Genomic DNA, 20,858 nt, shown 5'->3' with positions numbered 1-20,858 from the left:
TGTGTTGCCTACTTTTTCCCTTATTTATCTGTTCTTTATAAATTATTATTTTTGTTTTCATTGTATTTTATATTGTTTTTCTATTTTGCTCACATTGATCACTTGTAGTTTCCAAGTTGGATGAACCTAAATACCGAATATACCCTTGAATCAGGACACGTGTTTGTTGTTTGATATCAGATGCGTGACGTCTAATGTCCGCCGTTCAATTGTACTTTTTATTTCAGTTTTCTCAAGGAAAATCGTTATATATATATATATATATATTTATATACACACATTGTATTATTAAACATGGAGGCAATTACAACTGATTTGGGATGTCGAGTAATGAAAACATGTTAGCGATCCACGGTTTTATTGGAACTGCCTAAAGTATTTCTCAAGTTATATAGTTCAAACTTTTTTTTCCACAAAATTCATTGAACTTTTTAAGATTTCCTAGGAAATATATGATTTTTTTAAAATATTGCCGAATTTTCAATCATAAAAACATCAAATGATAGCTTAAATATCTACATTTAGAAAATAAATAATAATTAACAATAACCGAATATCTAAAAGTTTCGATAGAAATTCTATAGTTTAATGTTATCATTGTTCCAGTGAGAATTTGAAAACATTTTGAAAAGGTGATATATTTATATAAAATTTCAAATAGTTGATATAACAGACAAAAAAATGTTTCTCCGCTTTTTTTTTTTTTTCTTATGGATGAGTAGCATAGTGGGCCAAACTCGGGCCTTGTTTTTGGGCTCGTAAAAGCTATGTTGGACAAAACCAGACCAGACCGAACCGGTTCAGCCAAAAACCATGTTTCGGTTTAATTTGCAGTCGACCGGTTCTTGATACGGTTTAGCTAGAAAGCATTTTATTTCAGGATTACTAATCGTCTGATCTATCATATATCATTGAATTTTTATCATATCCTCAGATCGTCTCTCCGCTTCAGATCTCATCGTCGCCACAACCATACAGAAGAAGAGCAACAACAATGGCTTCAGGTTTTAGCGGCGATGAAACCGCTCCTTTCTTCGGCTTCCTCGGCGCCGCCGCCGCGCTCGTATTCTCCTGTAAGATCCCCTTTTGATCTCCGATTCGAATCGTTTGTTCTTGTTAAATCTCCAAATTGATTCGATTCGGTTTATCTTTTATTGGATCTCCGATTTGAATTTTTTCTTATGTGATTCGTTTCGCGTGGATCTCAAGTTTGATTCGATTTCGAGTTGATGTTTCAGGTATGGGAGCGGCATACGGGACGGCGAAGAGTGGCGTCGGAGTGGCGTCGATGGGGGTGATGAGGCCGGAGCTGGTGATGAAGTCCATTGTTCCGGTGGTCATGGCCGGTGTTTTGGGTATTTATGGTCTGATCATCGCCGTCATAATCAGTACAGGAATTAACCCTAAGGCCAAGTCTTATTACCTCTTCGATGGCTACGCGCACCTCTCCTCCGGTCTCGCTTGTGGCCTCGCCGGTCTCTCTGCCGGTATGGCTATCGGAATCGTCGGCGATGCCGGTGTTAGGTAATGCATCTCATCCGCCTGTGTTCCACTATACGATTTAGCCTTCACTGGTTCAAATAATGATTTGATTCGGAATCTCATTCCTTCGTCGTCATTTAACTCATGGGTACGGTAAATTAGAAGCTATGTTAGTCGCCTGGTAACTGGATTTGCAGTTTTTAGATCATAACTTTGCTGTTTAAGTAGAACTATAAAACTTGTAGTTCAGTTCCTGTGGTGAAATCGAAAAGAAGAATGAATCATAGACAAAATTTAAGCGTATTCGGTCCGGCAGTCCGGGGAAACGAGTTTTTGGTTCGCGCTCTAGGTCATGACAGCTTTTACCTGTTTATCTTACGGGCAAATGTATCAGCCTAACGATGCTTGAAAATGGTGAATTGTTGATATAGAGCTGTGAGCAATTGAAGCTGAATTTAGAACTGCAAATCGGATGACCAACCGTTTCTAAGCCCATGTCCAGCCACTGGCTCTTTGTGTTCTGCCATTGTTTGTCTCTCTTTGCTTTTTAGTCACATCCCAAACTGATTGAGTTTACTGAGTGAATCCTAATCTCCGGTCTTGTTTTCTTATAATAGAGCAAATGCCCAGCAACCGAAGCTGTTTGTGGGAATGATTCTGATTCTCATCTTCGCGGAGGCACTTGCTCTGTATGGACTTATTGTCGGTATAATCCTCTCTTCTCGAGCTGGCCAGTCTAGAGCCGACTGAAACAAGGTATCAATCGAGCGAGATCTATCATTATCATGCTTTGGAATCTGCATCCCGATTAGAACTAGTAAATTTTCTGATCATATGTTCCATCGTAATATTCCTTCTGTGCAATAATATGATTTTTTGCAATTTGATATAATTGTAATGTACAATGTTTGTTCCATCAGTACATATGGGAGTTCTTGCAGTTTTTCTGCCATCTGCTTTCGCTTAATTTGTTTTTTCAGGTGTTGTCGAGATTATTAGTATAGTTATAACATATATAGCATATAGCAAAGGGGCTAATTAATCCTTATAAGATGCTGAAGCTCTTGTATACGTAGTTAGCTGTCTCATTGGTAGATTTAGGAGGTAGAAAACAAGCACATGGTGGGTATTTTGATGCTTCGATTAGGTTATTTTCGATTTTAGAAAAATTATATTCATTTATTTTTTATATTTATTTGATTTGAATTTGACTTTGATTGATTCAAATATTTATTTCCGTAAAGAATATGGTATAATTGTTACTTTTTCATTAAATATATATATTATGGAAAGGGACGAATTTCAAACTTTATGTATAATAAATTTCTTGTGGACATGAAGCATTTTGTAATTCCATAACGTGTACGGCAAAAATCACACAACTACACAAACAACAATACAAACGTTACGTTGGTTTACAAACCTAGACATACAACGTAGCCATGGGGTGATTCTAAGGGTAGTACTACCTCACTTCAAGGACTCTAGTGCGGAAGAAGTAGTGACCAAACTCGATAAGAGCCCGACCACGAGGGCGCTGTTATATGTGCTCGGCTCGTTTTGCATCGAGTTGTTCCGTGAATCCACGAAAGTCTCATTCAAGAACGGCCCTCCTACGAGTGCCCCATACGCTATATTCGGGTTTGGATCCTCCGAGGTAAGCCACTTGAATCCATCCTTGCACCCCGTTGTGGCGTCTGCTGGGATCGACGCTCCTCTGTGGTGAATGTTTTTTGGGTATTTCTCCCCGAAACCCACGAGGAAGCTCATCCCCGTCGGGTTTTTCCCCAACATGTAATCAGCCTGAAGTGCATAACATGAGATTAAGCCTTATGTCTGGTCTAAGAGCTACGAGTTCAAGATTGGAGATTGTGTGTAACCTGCGATTTGGCGAATTTTCTCAAATCCGAAGCTCGGAAGGTTTTCCCGCTGCAAGATAGTTTCCCGATCCGGGATGTGAGCATGTAGTCGCTGTAAAGAGTGGCTAAAAACGCCGAGGAAACAGGGTGTTGTAGCGAGTTCCACTCGCTGACCCATATAAGACCGCCTATATTAAAGACGATGAAAAACGATCAGAAACCGACTTTGATATCTTTTTTGTAGCTTTCTACTTTAATGGGGGAGTTACCATGGGTTCGACTGGATGTGGCTGTCGGGGAGTTGGGCAGAAGCCCACACATGACAGCCTCGGCTGTTTCCTTGTATCCTTTAAGGCCATTGCTTCCCGATAACCCCTTTTTGAAGAAGCTTAACCTCGACAACAGTATCTGCAACGGTAGCATAGGTACGTTAATTCTTGATTAATTGTGAAAAATTTTCCTATCCACGAGGACGTTTATAGGGCTAGAAAACAACCCCGAATTTCGAATACCGGAGAGATGAGACACGAGAAATTGTTGGATACCCAACTGCACGACTACGATAAGACAGTAACCCGAGACATTCAGGTTCGGGTACCCTGAAAATCTCTGATACGCTATCCATGTGCACCCGTCGTGTTCGTATTATGCAGGCATGAGGAGTTAAAGCTAAACTAGTCACTGAGATTTGGGTATTTTATCATACCTGTGTTCCCGCAAGCTTGTTGTCCCAACTGAACCATGTCGGGTTACCAAAGTTACCGAAATCATTTCCCTTTTCAGACACGTAATCGAGGTAAGTTTTGTCCTCGGTCGCGTGGTACAACCAGCTAGCTGCCCACAAGAGTTCATCGCCGTACCCTGTCGAGTTGTAAAACGTCTGAACCTCGGGTATATTGACGCTGTAAGAACTTTGGTATTTGTCTGCGAAATCGAACAGCTGCTTTGAATGCTTCAGAAGTGTGCTCGAGTATTGCGGGTCATTGTCCTTGAAAACTAAAGACGCTGAAGCCATTGCCGCGGCAGTTTCTGCAGCAACCTCTGTCCCCGGAGTCTCGGTATCGATCTTTGTGAGCGGTCTCTTCCCCGTCATGGTCTCTGGCCTGTCCCAACATTTGTGATCTACACTCGGATCACCCACCTGTATCAGACATTCATCATAAAACAATAAGTAATTCAGAAGCAAGATCACATGATTCAATTCTGAATAGTCAGAGAGTTGACTGTTAACAGCTCAAACCATACTCGTATGGATCCAAGCTACATATTTACATGATGTGAGGATCTCAGGCATAGCTTGTGAAAGTGTTCATCACCCTGAAAGATCATGTCACTTGGGTTTGCCTCTTGGGAGGGACACAACCATTGAAGAGGTTGTCTCTTCCAGACACCCATTATGTTCTATGTCCCAAGGGCAGAAGAAAATCGACAGGTAGAGAAGATAGACCGGATTCTTTGAGAGTAAGCATTTGGGTCGTGGATTTGTGATTCCGAGATTCAGTACATGATTCAAACCAAGGTTAATCAATCTATCACACAAACGGTACGTTTGATTCCTAATTTACTTGCCAAGCAGAAACCACTTGACATGATCACATCATTCACCTGGATATAGAGCACATTCTCAGAAGGGTGAGCATTGATGAGGAAATCGGTGATCCACTTGAGCGAATCTTTCGCGGGTTTCAACTGGTTCACCGCTTCCATTTGATCACCATACTCGAGGATCGACCATGACAGAACTGTGGCGGTGAAAGCCATCGGGAAACCAAACTTCATATGGTCACCAGCATCGTATAATCCCTTGGAAAGATCGAGATTCACTTCATTTCCGTCCTTAAGACCCGAATCTCCTCTCCAAGGTATCTTATTGTTTTCCAGTTTACCAGCTGCATTGACAACATATGAAAGAATCGAACATCAAACACCAAGAAATGAGGAACAGTACTAGAAACCAAGAAATGATACGAATTCAGACAAAAGTTTGAACATTTGAGCCAAATAGGGAAACAATACATGAAACCCTCTTCACATCGTTAGGCTCCAAACACTATAAAAAAGACAAATCGAATCAATTTCACAAGAAATCAATAAGAAATTCGTCAGATATTTCTACGTGTGACAATGCACTTCGAACACTGACTTGGAACCAAAATCAGAACACCAAATCCGTAGCTCAAGAACCTCAAAATGGAAGGAAGAATCAGACCGACATGCCTCAAATCCGAAACTTCCAAAAGATAATCAATCAAACGCGATAAGGACAATCATAATACAGAGATTCTGGGAAATGTTAAACCAAAAAAAAAAAAAAGATTCTGGGAAATGCATCAGTGTGACGCCATCGCGAAGGTTTGACAAGCGAAGAGACAAAAATAGAACAGATTTCTGTGGAAGCGAATAAATATATTACATTTCTGGATATCGAAGAACTGCATTGCGATCTTGAGAGCATCTGAGTACTTCTTATCAATGGCGCCGGGAGGTCCCGGCACCGGACCATCTCCGCCGTCGTCGGAGTGCCCTGTCTTCGCCCTGATCGTGAAGACGACGGCCACAACAACAACGGCCAACACGACCAAAGCGATGAACCACCCGCACCATCCTCTCGACTGCGATTTCTCGCCCATTTTCTCCGGCGAAGTGAGTGAGAGAGAGAGAGATTCCGAGTTCAATGGAGGTGCATTCGGCGGCGAAGAGATCTAGAGTTTCCGAGATTTCGGATAGTAACCAGAAGATTCGGCGTGGCGAAGATCTGAAGATGAGAGAAAGAACAAGCAAAGATCACAGAGAGAGAGAGAGAGAGAGAGAGAGAGAGGAGAGAGAGAGGACACCGACACACTGCTTAAACCTGTACCTACGCGGGACACAGATCTGTTTCGCGATCTTTCCTTTTTTATAAGGCGTTTGTTAAAAATTACGAAAATGCCCTTGCTGAGAGAGGAAGCAAAGCAATGCAAGACGAGGAGGATCCATCCATGGATGTGGTGAACTTTAAATATACCAATCGCGAGATTTCATATATTTTAGATATACTAATATCAGTGTATTACTTTTTTTATTTGAATAGAAAGTGTACTTTTTTTTATAGAAATAATATTCTAAAAAAATATGTTATCTATTTAGCTCTTTTATTAGTAATAATAACAACAATAGTGTGGTTGAATTTTGGCTTTGATTGTCATTGTCTACTCTTAATAAAAACCAAACCGAATCTCCCAAGATGATCAATGTCCAAAATTCCCGAAAATGTAATATCCAAATCCAACCAAATATAGAACCTAACTGAAGTGATGTAAGTTTATAAATCCGGTTTAGTTTGTATTTGAGGCATCAATATTTGCTTTTATAATTTAATATGGCAACACCAGCAATTTCCTCAAATCCAATTTTCAAATCTCTCAAATTGCCAAAAACCTCTATGGAGTTATCATTTGGTTTCAATTCGGACCCACCAAACAAAATCGAACGAAATCGCCCGTCTTTGTTCTAGAAAGGTATAAACTTTCCAATAAATCTTCTTGATATGATCATTGAACAGTATTAACTCCATTAACCCTATTCACCAAATGGACCGTACGCTCATTGTAATAGTGATTCAAGGAGACAAAAGGATCACAGTACGGTACAACATCACATGAAGAACTATGAACAACGTGGGAAGATGGAAAAAGCCATACCTTTCAGCTTTCTCCAATGCAAAGATACCATATAGTCATCGGTTTTTAATCATCATCTTTGAACTCCCTGCGCAAGAAGAGAATATGATTTTCAGTTACTATTCACGTAGAAACTGCGCTCGTAATGGTAAACTTTAGATAACGCGATGATGTTCCGTTACCTGCGGTCCAGGTACCGAGGTTGAATCCCGGAGCCTTGACAAGTGGTGCAGGTTAAGGAACCGACGCCGTCGCAGTTGATGCAGTTGGAGACTTCCTTCTCGCCTCCACCGAGCTCTACAGTCACTGAACCACTTCCCATGCACAACCTGCATTTCTCTGCTCCTCCGAGAATCGCAAACCATAATTAGCAGTGCAAACCGTTTTTCATTTCCCTATTCAGGATTAGAAGCTGGTGTTTGTCACTGATAATTGAGTAAGAAGACTATGGCTTAACTTCCTCGATACCATACTGCAAATAAGCTAACAGAAAGTTCCCTGTACTGGTGGGCGAACATCTATCTCTCGGATCGTTCTAACGACACTGGCCCGCAAGCAAGGCTAGGTTTCACAACTGCATCTGGAGAGCTCGAATGATAAACAATTCCAAATCTATAAGGTGCACAGAGAAATTCAGAGTATATGGGATGAATTAGATGTAAACAAGGTCAAATTCCGAAACTTTGCTCTTCGATTACTTGTTTGTGGTTATGGGTTCGAACTCACAGATGTCAACTAGTGTATAAAGCTCATTCTTTTCTTGCTGATCCAATCTTAAGAGAACTTGGAAAACCATAATATGTGATAGATACGACTAACAATATGCATGTTGATACGCATCAAATATGAGGAACGAAAGAGAATTTCACTTACGGGCTCCGCTACCATTGCAGGGGAAGCAAGCTTGAGTATTCTCTCGCTTAGCCTACAAAATGAACAATAGCATCAACTCCATTTTCACTCCAATGTACTCACTTAGACACAATTCAGAACCAATCACACAAAAGAGAAGTTCCAGTCACGGAACGGGCAACATTTCTAAAGCCCATTCGTATACGAAATTTGGAGAAAAACGTTGAATCCAATCACAATCTATGCAAATTGAGGCCTCAGATTCCAGGACAAAGTTTCCAAGAAAACTCAAAGCTAATGGACAGAGATTTTGTAGACTCACGGCATTGTCGATTTGCGTCTCGTAGAACACCGGTATTCCGATTCCGATAGCGACGCTCACCAAGCCGACAGAAATCGCGACTACCTAATACACAAACTCAGAATCGCTACTTTCACTTCACCAAACAGATTCAATACCAAAATCGTGCTAAGAATGACACAAACACAACTTGAGAAATCAGAATTAAACCGTGTTCTGGTCGAGGTCGACGGCCCTGATCCGCGGATAAGATGTCCCGGGCGACCGGAGATTCCTCGCCGAAAACGAACGAGAAGTCGAAGAAGAAGAAGAAGGGGTGAAGTTGATCGGACGGTGAATGAACGGAGACCGTAGACGAGGAGCAGACGGTGAAGAAACTGGCATTTCTCTCCTTCTGCTTCTTCGATTTTGCAGTGAGGAAGATGAAAATCGATGAAGCGCGCGCGAAGATGACAAGGAGTGAAGAAGAACCAGTGGTTTTTGGTTTTGGAGATTTGGTTTGTGGGGTTTTGGGTTGATCTCAGCCACTAGATTCTCTCACCCCCTGAGATTCTTCCACGTGTCACACTTGGTAAACCACTCAAATTGATTCCGGTTAAACAAAATCCCGGTTTAATTTGATTCAAAGACATGGTTTTTTTTCATCATGACTAACTAGACCGAGTGAAGAACCGGTTGGAGGATCCTTTCAGATAGTAACAAATTCACAAGTTACAAGTAAGGTTCGGTATCAAAGGCGAGTTTGAAAACGATATGCCACTAAATGAACATAATTAAAGCACATTATGATTATGAGAGTAACGAAATATTTGGGAAATTGTTAAATTGTAACTTTTAAATATTTGCTATGAAATTTTAAAGAAATTTCAAATATACAAACTTTGGATACGTTCATCAATCAAACGATGTTATTATTATTATGATTATTATTATTATTATTAATTATTAATTACTTTCTATTTGATTTGAGTTTTTTTTTGTATTAGAAACTATATCCTTTATAGAATTGAAGTTCTAAACTAAAACCAACCACCTTGTTTATTTAAACTCATTATAGTATCAATAATAATAACAACAATATATATATATATATATATATATATATATATGCAACAATTTGTCACGTTACACGTTTTAAATTGTTCAAATATATCAAATCATGTTGAAAATAATGGTCCAACCAATTTTTGATAGAAAAAGTGAACATTAAACATTGACATGGTTATAACTATGCTTTGCTTTAATAATTCACAGACGATATTCATTCATTATATATCGACCCACCTTATAAAAAGGGACCCCTGAAAATGAACAACACGAATCCAAAGCATTTGGCCAATTCCTTCTATCTCACTACCCCCTTTTATTCTATTCCCTTTCCGGTTCGGTTTAGTCAGTATAACCCGGCACCAAACCGATTTCGTTGGTAGATTCGGAATTATATATTGAAAAAAGAATAAAATGTTTGTATTTTTAGTTTAGTCGAACTTGAATTAGATCAATTAAATGATCTATTTGAGTTTAAAGGATAAATCGACATTTTCTAATATTGTAGAGATTAATGTGCATATACCATTAGATAGTTACTATTTCATACGGTTAAAATGGTTATATGAATTTCATTTTTTTCGAAAAAAAAAAATCTATTGTCGACGCATTTCACCGGAAGACAGTCAATTCCGATCGTTTGATTTTTGAATGAATAAGATGAATCATTTATTCGATTATTATTTTATTTAAAGTTACAATATGTTTCGAATTTTTTCATTTTATAATTTTAGAGTGGTCAATTATGGAAATTGAAAGGATATAATAAACTCAGACGCGTGAGAGAGAGAGAGAGAGGCAGAGGAGAAGAAGTTGCGTGACTACGTTATTACGTGATCCATTTCTCTTAATTAAAGACACGAGCATGCCATTGCACATACTATATATATATATATATATATATCTTTTTATCCTTTTCCCTTTTATTTTATTTTTTTATAAATCGGATATTCTGAACCAGAATCTATACTAATTCTGATATCGAAATCAATCATATCATTTAGGTTATACGCGCCTTCTCCGTATTTAAAATTTGAATTCGAGACGAAACCGAAATTTTACATCCTATCTCACCGATTGAACTATCCAAAGTTTGGCATTTTCTTCCTTTTTATTGCGCTAAATCAAGATCTAGTTCTCTTGAATATTTAAATCAAAATTTTGAACGTTAAGTATATATAAACAATTTTATTTAGTATTTTTTATACTATAATTTTAATTAAATTAGATTAAAGTTTTGATTGTAAAAAACAACTCTGACTCCTAACACGAAGGTTACATATATATATATGGATAGAAAACAAAACAAAAGCTCTAATGTCCTTTAATTAAAATAAATAAATAAAAAACATTTACTGAATAAATTAAATGTATTATATATATATATATATATATATATATATATATATATATATATATATATATATATATGAACTTTTAGTTGTTCCATGCTATAACATGTAGTAGGCGGCTTAGCCTTGATGATTTTACGCAGAAATCTATACGTCCAAGTTACTAACCTCACATTTCATATAAAATCTGTTTATTTATGTAAATGTCTTCTAATAATAAGTTTATAATTCATCACATCGCACAGCCCAATATTGACTAAATAATCATATGATTGAATAACTTCTTCATTAAAAATTTTCCATAAATATTTAACCACCCAATTTAATATTTTATTAGCTAAAAAGAGGCAATATATAAGTTCATAGCCCTTGAATTATCAAACATAATTAGCAAAAATAAATAAAGAAAGAAAATACACGTCGAGAAAAAAGAAAAAGGGAAAATAGTTTGAAGTTGAACCGTGACACGAGCAGAAATAATATGGTACGGATAGATACAGTACACTTATCCTTCAGCCTTAAAATAAGAAAAGATCTTGACCGTCCATGTTAGATCGAGTGGAAGATCATAATATTCGTATGCTCCACACCACACGTGATTATTGACTTGCTAGAGTGCCATGTTTCAAAAAAGAGTGAATTTTTGAAAAATACTAATTACAATACCGCTTCTGTTTCAATTTTTTCTGTTTTAACATCTCTCCCTTATTTTGTCCGTGTCCGCGCTCTCTCTCTCGCACTCGCCGCCGTGAACGTAACGGTCCTCGTCTTCGCATTTCGCCGGAGATTCCATCTGTTCGCCGGTGATTCACTCGAGATTCCGGAATCTGTCTCGCTGAAATCTCTTTGGCAGTATCTTGCTTCGCTCTCATCACCCTCATTTCGTCGAAGAACGATTTTTTATTTTCTATCGGATTGAAGAAAAGAGGTATCGATTACTTCTCAGCTTCATCTCTGTTTGAGATTTTCGATGTCAATGTGATTGATTTAAACCCTGAATTAGTGGCGATTCCATTTCTTATCTCAGTATCTGATGCATTTCAGTGTTTTTTCGCTGCTTACTCGTTTGTTTGATTTATAGTTCCGAATAGGATTTTGAACTCGGGGACTGAGGTTGTTTGTGATGATGATTCCAGTAACTCTTGGGACAAATCTTGTTCACCATTTTCTAATCCTTCTGTTTGTTTGTAAGATTTTTGGAGAATCGTTTTTTTGTCGCCGACATTATCTGTGATATATGATTGGCGAATTTCTTTCCTCGAATGTTCGATTGTTCCTGTGTTTCAGACAGTGGTCGTGTTTTCCTTGTTGAAAGCAAGAGCATTGTGCAATGATATGATCGGCAATAGTTTTCTAATGAACTAGATTTTTCAAATCTTTAGTTTAGTACCCCCTGTATTTGATTGAAATTAGTGTATTTTCATACACTGGATTCTAATTGCAGAACCATGAAATTAGGGTGCCTTTTGGTGTTAGTTCATCATATGTGGATACTAATTAAACTGACAGTAAGCTTTATGGCATGAAAACTGAAGATCGGAGTTCTGTTCAATCAGTAAATTTCACTCTGGAAAAGCAATCTTCTTCTTGACAGTCAGAAGTTTTTTCTAAACTCTTGATTCCCAATCCCACTCAGAAGATTTTTTGCTGAACTCTTGATTCTTACTCAGAAAATTCTGTTCTTGTTGTTTCTCAGGTGTACAAAATGATTGGATCTTTTCTAACAAGAGGACTTACGTATGCTACTGACGACTCTGATTTGTCTTCTGCTGAAATCATACGACTTATCTTTAAAGCTTTATGACTTTTTTTCTATTGTTTGGCAGTATGGTTTTTGGATACGCATATCCTGCTTATGAGTGCTATAAAACAGTTGAACAGAACAAGCCTGAGATTCAACAGCTTCGGTTTTGGTGCCAATATTGGTAGGTGATGGACTCTCTCATCTCACGTTTCCTTTCCTAAGCTCAGCCTCACTTTTCTTGAGTAAGTTTTGCTACGTCTCGAAACTTCTCTCAGGATATTGGTGGCTGTTTTGACGGTTTGCGAAAGAGTTGGCGATGCTTTTGTCTCATGGTAGGTATTAGTGATTTTTGCATTTACAAACCAAGAGATTCATTCTGTATCCTTACATGATTTTTCATGCAGGGTTCCGATGTACAGCGAGGCCAAGTTGGCATTTTTCATATATCTTTGGTACCCGAAGACCAGAGTACGTACCTTTACGAGCAAAAAAGTAAATATATAGATTTGTTATTGGACCAACCTTCAATATAAATGGTAGTTTTACTTGCTATATCTTTCAGGGCACTACATACATCTATGGTTCCTTCTTTAGGCCATATGTCGCGAAGCATGAAAATGAAATTGATCGCAACTTGATTGAGTTGAGGACTAGAGCTGGTGATATGGTTGTGTTATACTGTCAAAGAGCAGTGACTTTTGGACAGACGAGATTCTTCGAGATCCTGCAGTTTATTGCAGAACAATCAACACCCAAACCTCGGTCTCAGGTAACTTAACTTGCTCATGATCCACTATGGCAACAACTATTGGCACATCCGTTATTATTTGTCCAGTCTTGCTACGTGATAATATCTAATTCTACCATAGAATCATTGTACATCTATGTATTATTGTTATTTGCATTGTTGACATCGAATTTTTCAGCATATACTTTTACATGGGGATCAATAATTTGTAATTGTTTATCGACGTTTTTATTTATTGTCCTATCCGCAGAAAAAACAACCAACACTACCGGCATCATCAGCACCGGAACCTCCTCAACAACAGGCTCCTAAAGCGAGCCAACCTCCTAATAATCCTCCTATCCATCTACCTTCCAAGAAATCACAACCTCTGCTATCCAAAGAGCCTCTATCCCCGAAACCTACCTCATCTCCCTGGCAGAAGCAACAACAAACCGAGATCGTGGAAACAAAACCAAGCCCTTCACAAAACAAAGCCACTCCTCCACCCTCACCCTCACCCTCACTCTCAACTACCCCAAAAGTGAAAAATGCTCCATCACCCCCTGAGAAACCTGCTGAGTCTGCACCAACCGAGACTGAGGCATCGCAGATTGTAGCCGCGTCATCGAATTCTGCAGATAAAAGAAGCGTTCTGCCGTCATCCAAAGAGTCAATCATGGAAGAAACAATCAGGGTTACGCGCGGGAGACTGAGGAAAGCCCGTTCAACTGGAACACGCTGAAAGAAAAGTGGTAAAATGGCAATTCTATCAGACTGTCAAACCTTTTGTTACTGCCATTGCATATATAAATGTTTGATGTAACTTTCTCGGGCTTCTTTGTTTCAGTTGAATCTGCCATTTTCAGACATGGATGGTGGAAACTGCATACGTATCGGCAATAAGGGGAAGGTATGTTTTAGGTGCTTCAAGACTTTTAGGTTTGTTATATTTGACTGTACAATACTTGAAGTGAACCAAACTCTTATGAACCGGTTTGATCAGTGCTAGTCTCCCAACCGGTTTTCGGTTTAATACTCTTCAATTGAAGAGAGAAGCTTAACCGGTCCGATCCGACCTTTCCATCATGGACAAAGAATGTAACAAGAAAATGGGATGAAAAAAAAAACTAAAAAGTCTACGTTTTGACAAATCGTGCCTCATTAAGATAAGAACTAAGGTGTTGGATTATTTTTAATAATTACGTGGACCAAAACATACCAAATTGACATCTAATCTGACATTTTTTTCTTCTAAATATCCATTTGAGAATTCCTCGTGTCAACGTGTTGATTTAGAAGTTAGAAGGTTATTAACAACAACCATTCCGTTCCAATGTGAATTCAGCTATATATATATATGCAACAAACTTCCTTGTTTGATTAAGTTGATAATCTCTACAAGCTAAGGACTTGACCCTGTTTTGTAATTTGCTTCTGATCTTAAAAATAGCCATTTATATATGAGAATAAATGCAACAATAAAAGAAGATAAAAAGATTCATCATACAAGTTCCGTATGATGAAAAAAAAAATGATATTATGAGTAAAGAATCTCACCATACCATATTATTCTCTTCTTCGTTTCAATGGCTGATTGGAGTATAATATGAAAATAGTACATATTTTATGTAACTTAACTATAAATAATTGAACATATTATGTTTATTTTGTCTGTCCGTTATATGGGCAATATGTTTTATGTGAATAAATACGGTGTATCTTTTTTTATTTAAATATACGGTGTTATCTGTTACACTTGAAAAGATCTTTTTTGAATATTTGATTCTCGAACAAAGAAGAATAATTCAAATTCGAATAAGTTTTTTTAAATTTTAATTTACAAGACATAGGACAAAACAATTATTAAATGCGGCAGAGTTACTAAATAAATGTGCGAGATAATATATGCAATTTAATTGAAATGTCCAAAAGGGATCATATAATTAGATGTGGGTTTGACACGGTTCCCTTAGTTGTAGACAACATGGGCTCACCACTTTCCTTTGTTTAATTTGCTTTTATTTATGCAATTCATATGTTATTTTCTTACACTACAAACTACATCTATACTATATGTATGCGTACAGAAATGCATATAACGGAACTAATTATATGGAAAAAAAAAATCGCTTAGATTATTTATACAATCAATACTATTTTTATTAATTTTATATAAATTAATTTAAATAAAAAATATAAATATTAATTCTATTTGGATTATGTGATTCTAATATTATTAATCTAAGTACCATCATGTGTGGTAGTTATATTTCAACAATAGTTATTGATGATGATTATGTAAAAAAAATATATAAAAATATTATAAAATTTGGGTTTTCAAAAAAATATAAGTTTTTTTTATTTGAATTCTCTAGTGATTTTCTAATAATTTCGATGGAAAATAAAATAAAAGGAACCCATGATCTCCCGAAATATTGTTGTTGGTGTGGGCTAATCGAGAGCACATACATAACAACCAACAAAATTTCATTTTTCATATGGAAGATATACAAGTAATATATTTTACACTATCTTCCCCGCGCATATAATGTGTACATATACACACGCTCATATTAGTCTACTTTTATTTTGCAAACATATTATAGACATCAATACTACTTTAATATTCTTTTACAATGTTTTAGGAGAAATTCAAAATAGAAATTGGACAATATATAATTAGATTTTGCGGGAAATATTTTTATTTGTATGCCACTATATAATATATTAGTAAATGGCTCCCCTCCATTACCATCAAATTTCAAAATCTCAATTGGTACGTGTCGTTATTTAAACATGTTTATCAATCAAATTGGTCGGGGAATCTTTTCATGTCTCCCTGAGGAATCAAATCAAATTCTTAATCTTAGTTTTAGCCTTTAATTCCATGTTAATTCTCTCTAATCAAATCACAGAAAATAATTAATGCAACTATTAATTTCATATATGTCCGATGTGTATATATACATGCGCGCGCGTGTACACCACGATTGAGATTGATGAAGGGCAACCATCAAAGTGGCCTAAATTAACTAAATTCATTTTTTTTTTATCATTTTGATCTATTGTGTAATTTCTAATTTATATGTTCTAGAAGTAAACTCAACTCACACATGTTATGAAAACTAAAATCTATCATAGATTAAAATGTTAGAAAATAAATATCTAATAAATACTTTATTATCTAATAGAAAACTTAAATTGATTAATAAATAATATATTAATGTGTATGTGTGTGTATACATGGTGTATATTAATAGTATGCACTCTATTCTATATGATTTTGGTATGGGTTCCATATGTATACTGTTATACAATATGGGTCATATGTAATTAAATATTACAGTTTTGAAATTATAAACAGAATTAATTGGAAGAAGAGAGGGACCAATGCAGACCAGACGTGTGCGTCATAGAGTTCCTACCAATGCAATAACCTTTAATTTTCTGTCAGTCGAATAAATTCGTTTGTCACCGAATTAACATTAAATTATTCAAATACTCTCTCTGTTTCAAAATAAAATTAATTTTATATTTTTTCATGCTCTAGAATACATAAAGATCTACAGTATTAATATGTATACAAGAAAGATTCTAATTTGATTTTGAAATTCAAACAAGTGATACACACTAGACCGGACACAAGTGGCCAAAGCAAAAATCTCAATCTTTTTCCCTTTTCTGAATAAAACCATAAATGTAAACTTATTTTCTATATTTAGAATATAAATATGTATTAATATATATATTATATATAAATCCATTATCCAATTTATTCCTGCTCAACAAATTATAAGTTTATGAAAACTCTAATTTGCATTTATGCACTATACATACATATATATATATATATATATTATTTTCTCTCGAGTTATTACAAACATCTTTATCAAATTATGTATTAGCTATAAGATACTAGACATTACAGAAAATAATTATAATCTATATAAATTACACGAGGAAAAAATATATTTTTTCGGTTTTAAACCCAATATATATATATCTCTCTCTTTGGTTGATGTGAGTTTATTGATGGACACCAATATACGACACTAATAACCATCTTTTAACGATTCTGAAATATTTATAATATTAGTTCTCTCTTACATCTAAACATCTCTTATTGCCATATGTTTTCATGCAATATATGCATATATATATATATATATATATAATTTGACCCCTATAATTATAATAAAACACTTTCTTATATCTTATGTGAATATTTTGTGAGAGTGAAAATAGTGACAAATGGGACAAATCCAAGGAATGCGGCGGGTGAGAAGCCTTTCTCTCTCCTCGTTAGTCTTCGTTCGGTCAACCCTAATTTTACTTTTTAAAATATTAATTGCCATTAATATTCTTACACACATTATTTTTCAAGTTGATGTGTAAATATTGCACGTAAAATTTTATAAACACACCACACCAAAAAAAAATAGTATATACTTTTGGAAAGTTATTAACTTTGATATGTGTATTGATCAAACAAGGATGTGGGTATAAACCAAAGCTTGTTTTTAGCATATAATTATAAGATTGAAAATTCCGAAATTGGGACAATTATAAAATTTGGAAACTGCAAATCACAGTTCCAAATACACACTGTCCACCGTGTTATCTCGAACTATTAAATCAAATGCTTGGACCGTACAATAAACATGAATTTTGATTTTGCATATATAGGGAAACTTTTTAATAATCTTTTCTATAAAAAAAATGCAACAAGGTATGGGTTAGATTTTGTAGTCTAGTCGCATTCGCCGTACAATGCGATGCCGTTTTGCGATTCATGTGCTTTCACGTATTGCTTGTCGTCGAATCTCTAACTCCATAGTGTTTATTGCAATAATATTTTTTGGGAACGGTAAATTATATTATATAGTATAGTATACTAAGTTGTACATGGAGAAACAAAAATCTTTTTTTCAATGTAACGAATTTCAACTCTTTTTTCATTTACATTTGCATTTGAATACAGGATGCATGAATTCGAAAATCGAACAAACAAAAACGTGTTTTACGTCTCTTAGATTACATAAATAAATTCCACAATATTGATTTTTTCTATGAAATTCTATTTTATTTTTCTTAAATTATTCGAGTAACAGATATTAAGGACGGTCTCAATCAAACTTTTTAACAATTTTAGGATTCAAACCCATACCCGCTTAGAAGTCTTATGAATTTATGAAATAAAAAAGAAATCCAACCAGTTTAGGTATAGAAGATTTTGCTAACAAACAAACAAAATAAAAATAATCCAAAATCTTGGAAAAACAAATTTGTATAAATTCAACAATATAAAACACTAAGTGAATAAAGAAATAAAGAAAGGCACACCCCACCACCTTCCCTTTCCTTTCCCTCCTTATTACCCATCTTGGATCCCTCTCTTCTGTTCCAAAAAAAAAGCCAAAGAAACGAAAAAGAGAAAGTCTCTCTCTCTTTAGAGTTTCTTCTCCCATGGCTTTACTAACTTTCCCGCCGGAGAAATCCGAGCCGCCGCAGCCGCAGAAACAGCAACCGCCGGCCCCCAAACGCAAGAAACGCGAGACGCAGACGCAGAAACCGCAGAAGCAAACGCAGAAGAAAAAGAAGAAGAAACCGCAGAAACCACCATCTTCATGGGACCAGTTCAAGAACCTAATAACCTGCAAACAGATCGAAGGGTCCAGAGTCCACGACCCCTCCAAGAACTCTCAAACCGGACCGCACACGTGTCCTCCTCCTTCGTCCTCCCCCTCCAAGCTCATTACCTCCTCCTGTGGCTCCATTTGTAGCTTCAGAGACGTGGCTCATGGCAACACACGTGTCGTTCACCGAGCCGACAACTCGCCCGAACCCGGTAACCCGAGTCATGACTCGGAATCCCGGCTCCTGACCCGGAAATCGACTCATCACCGGTCGTCTTCGTCTCGGTCGCTGACGTCTGGGTCAACGAGATCCAACGGTAGAGAGAGTTACACGTCATCGTCTTCAACGACGACGACGTCGTTTAGGGGCATGCAGTTCCGGAAACTCTCCGGTTGCTACGAGTGCCACATGATCGTTGACCCTAGCAGGTCTCTCTCTCTCTCTCTCATAATTTCATAACGAGGTTATATAAAAATTTACGTGATAGTAATAATAATTATTATTTTTTGGTATTTCAGGTATGCAATAACGCCTAGGGTGTGTGCTTGTTCTCAATGTGGAGAAGTTTTCCCCAAGCTTGAAAACTTGGAGATTCATCAAGCAGTTCGCCATGCAGGTTGGTCCAATTTATTTCAATTTAATTTAATTTAACTTGTAGTGTTTGAAATGAAAATCAATTGAAAATGCCAAAACGTGAAATATCTGAATATTTTTGCTGTTTTGACGTTGAGGTTTTAGTTTTAGTCGGGGTATGATATTTCATCTAATTGAAATAATCTATGCTCTGATTATCATATAGTTATATCTTTATAAGCCCTACACAAACCAATTTTTTTTTTTTACAATGATTTACTTTTGTGTAGTTATCAATTATCTCATCACCTGAAAAATCATTTATTAACATATTAAATTCACAAGAAAAAAAGAACACAAGTACAAAAAATATTATTATAATCGTGTCTAATATTTTTGTCAATTATACATTAAACACTTCAAGTGTTCCAAGGGTTTTTCGTTCGTACATAAAAACAGCTGTCACTAACTACGTTCAATGTCCTTCTTCATCCTACGTGTCACCTCCTTATTCGTCTCCCACCACACAGGAACTAAAATCTAATTTCAGCGTAATTCAAGATCAGAGATGGCGAATCCGTTTAATGTTCTGTTTCATTCCAGTTTACGGTTCGGCAAATTTGCATAAAACCCAGATCCTGTTCTCTTTTTCAACCTCTAAAAAATATATTTTCAAAAAATTCTGCAGTATCTGAATTGGGTTCCGAGGATTCGGGAAGAAACATAGTTGAGATAATCTTCAAGTCAAGCTGGTTAAAGAAGGACAGTCCAATGTGTAAGATCGAACGGATACTAAAAGTCCACAACACGCAACGCACAATCCAACGGTTCGAGGATTGCCGAGACGCCGTGAAGGCGCGTGCACTTCAAACGCCGAGGAAAGATGCCAGATGCGCTGCCGACGGCAACGAGCTCCTCCGCTTCCACTGCACCACCCTCGGCTGCACCCTTGGCTCCTCCTCCTCTGCTCTCTGTTCCGCTATCCCGGGTTGCGGGGTATGCACTCTCATCCGCCGTGGATTCGGTCCCGGCGGGGTCCGGACCACCGCGAGTAGCGGTCGGGCCCACGATTCTGTCCGGGATGTTGGGTCCGGGCAGAGGGCCATGCTTGTCTGCCGGGTCATCGCCGGGAGAGTGAAACGGCCCGTCGTCGAGGATCAGGCTGCAGAAGAGGAAAATTGTGGTGGCGCGTATGATTCACTCGCGGTGAACGGTGGTGTGTATTCGAATCTTGAGGAGCTCTTGGTGTTTAACCCTAGGGCTATATTGCCATGCTTTGTTGTTATTTACAATGTTCTAGAATCTTGAACTTGTATTTTTTTTTCACTTTGGATAATGTTTTTAATTTTCAGACTTTTTTTTTATCTTTTTTTGAAGTAGATTAATCTTCATGTGATGTTTTAACTGAATTCAGATGTTCTGTATTGTACATGGACTTTTAATTAATATGGAATAAATATTATTAGTAAAAAGGAATATGACTTTTCTTTTCTTCTTCCTTTACAAAATTATTTATTCGATTAAAATGATATATATGTTTTTTATTACACATAGATCTTCCAAAATTATCTCATGCCTCTTAACGAAATCGACACTGAAAAACACCAAATTTAAAAGCTGTA

General features: G+C 36.7%; 5 protein-coding genes across 5 annotated transcripts; 3 read left to right on the top strand and 2 right to left on the bottom strand.

Annotated features, from left to right (window-relative positions):
- The first annotated feature begins 916 nt into the window (after positions 1-916).
- Positions 917-2,434, top strand: LOC104813793 (V-type proton ATPase 16 kDa proteolipid subunit). The gene is made up of 3 exons (XM_010541552.2): positions 917-1,073; positions 1,239-1,524; positions 2,100-2,434. Exons 1-3 carry the CDS (start codon positions 995-997, stop codon positions 2,230-2,232), a joined length of 498 nt encoding a protein of 165 aa, XP_010539854.1. The 5' UTR covers positions 917-994; the 3' UTR covers positions 2,233-2,434.
- Positions 2,435-2,805: 371 nt separating this feature from the next.
- LOC104813792 (endoglucanase 10) lies at positions 2,806-6,214 on the bottom strand. Its single transcript, XM_010541551.1, has 6 exons — positions 5,755-6,214; positions 4,947-5,230; positions 4,048-4,482; positions 3,611-3,749; positions 3,363-3,529; positions 2,806-3,285 (listed from the first exon to the last, which is right to left on the bottom strand). Exons 1-6 carry the CDS (start codon positions 5,969-5,971, stop codon positions 2,953-2,955), a joined length of 1,575 nt encoding a protein of 524 aa, XP_010539853.1. The 5' UTR covers positions 5,972-6,214; the 3' UTR covers positions 2,806-2,952.
- Positions 6,215-6,868: 654 nt separating this feature from the next.
- Positions 6,869-8,619, bottom strand: LOC104813791 (protein disulfide-isomerase LQY1, chloroplastic). Its single transcript, XM_010541550.2, has 5 exons — positions 8,364-8,619; positions 8,175-8,258; positions 7,874-7,925; positions 7,183-7,339; positions 6,869-7,088 (listed from the first exon to the last, which is right to left on the bottom strand). Exons 1-5 carry the CDS (start codon positions 8,535-8,537, stop codon positions 7,067-7,069), a joined length of 489 nt encoding a protein of 162 aa, XP_010539852.1. The 5' UTR covers positions 8,538-8,619; the 3' UTR covers positions 6,869-7,066.
- A 2,616-nt stretch (positions 8,620-11,235) lies between these two features.
- Positions 11,236-14,112, top strand: LOC104813790 (putative HVA22-like protein g). Its single transcript, XM_010541549.1, has 8 exons — positions 11,236-11,480; positions 12,249-12,289; positions 12,379-12,477; positions 12,572-12,628; positions 12,701-12,764; positions 12,859-13,065; positions 13,295-13,778; positions 13,874-14,112. Exons 2-7 carry the CDS (start codon positions 12,258-12,260, stop codon positions 13,766-13,768), a joined length of 933 nt encoding a protein of 310 aa, XP_010539851.1. The 5' UTR covers positions 11,236-11,480; positions 12,249-12,257; the 3' UTR covers positions 13,769-13,778; positions 13,874-14,112.
- A 4,281-nt stretch (positions 14,113-18,393) lies between these two features.
- Positions 18,394-20,645, top strand: LOC104813789. Its single transcript, XM_010541548.1, has 3 exons — positions 18,394-19,091; positions 19,182-19,279; positions 19,925-20,645. Exons 1-3 carry the CDS (start codon positions 18,493-18,495, stop codon positions 20,542-20,544), a joined length of 1,317 nt encoding a protein of 438 aa, XP_010539850.1. The 5' UTR covers positions 18,394-18,492; the 3' UTR covers positions 20,545-20,645.
- Positions 20,646-20,858: the final 213 nt, after the last annotated feature.

Source organism: Tarenaya hassleriana, unplaced genomic scaffold, assembly GCF_000463585.1.
Source record: "Tarenaya hassleriana unplaced genomic scaffold, ASM46358v1 Cleome20, whole genome shotgun sequence".
NCBI lineage: Eukaryota > Viridiplantae > Streptophyta > Magnoliopsida > Brassicales > Cleomaceae > Tarenaya > Tarenaya hassleriana.
The sequence above is the reverse complement of the archived record's forward strand: the minus strand, read 5'-3'. Positions and strand labels throughout refer to the sequence as shown.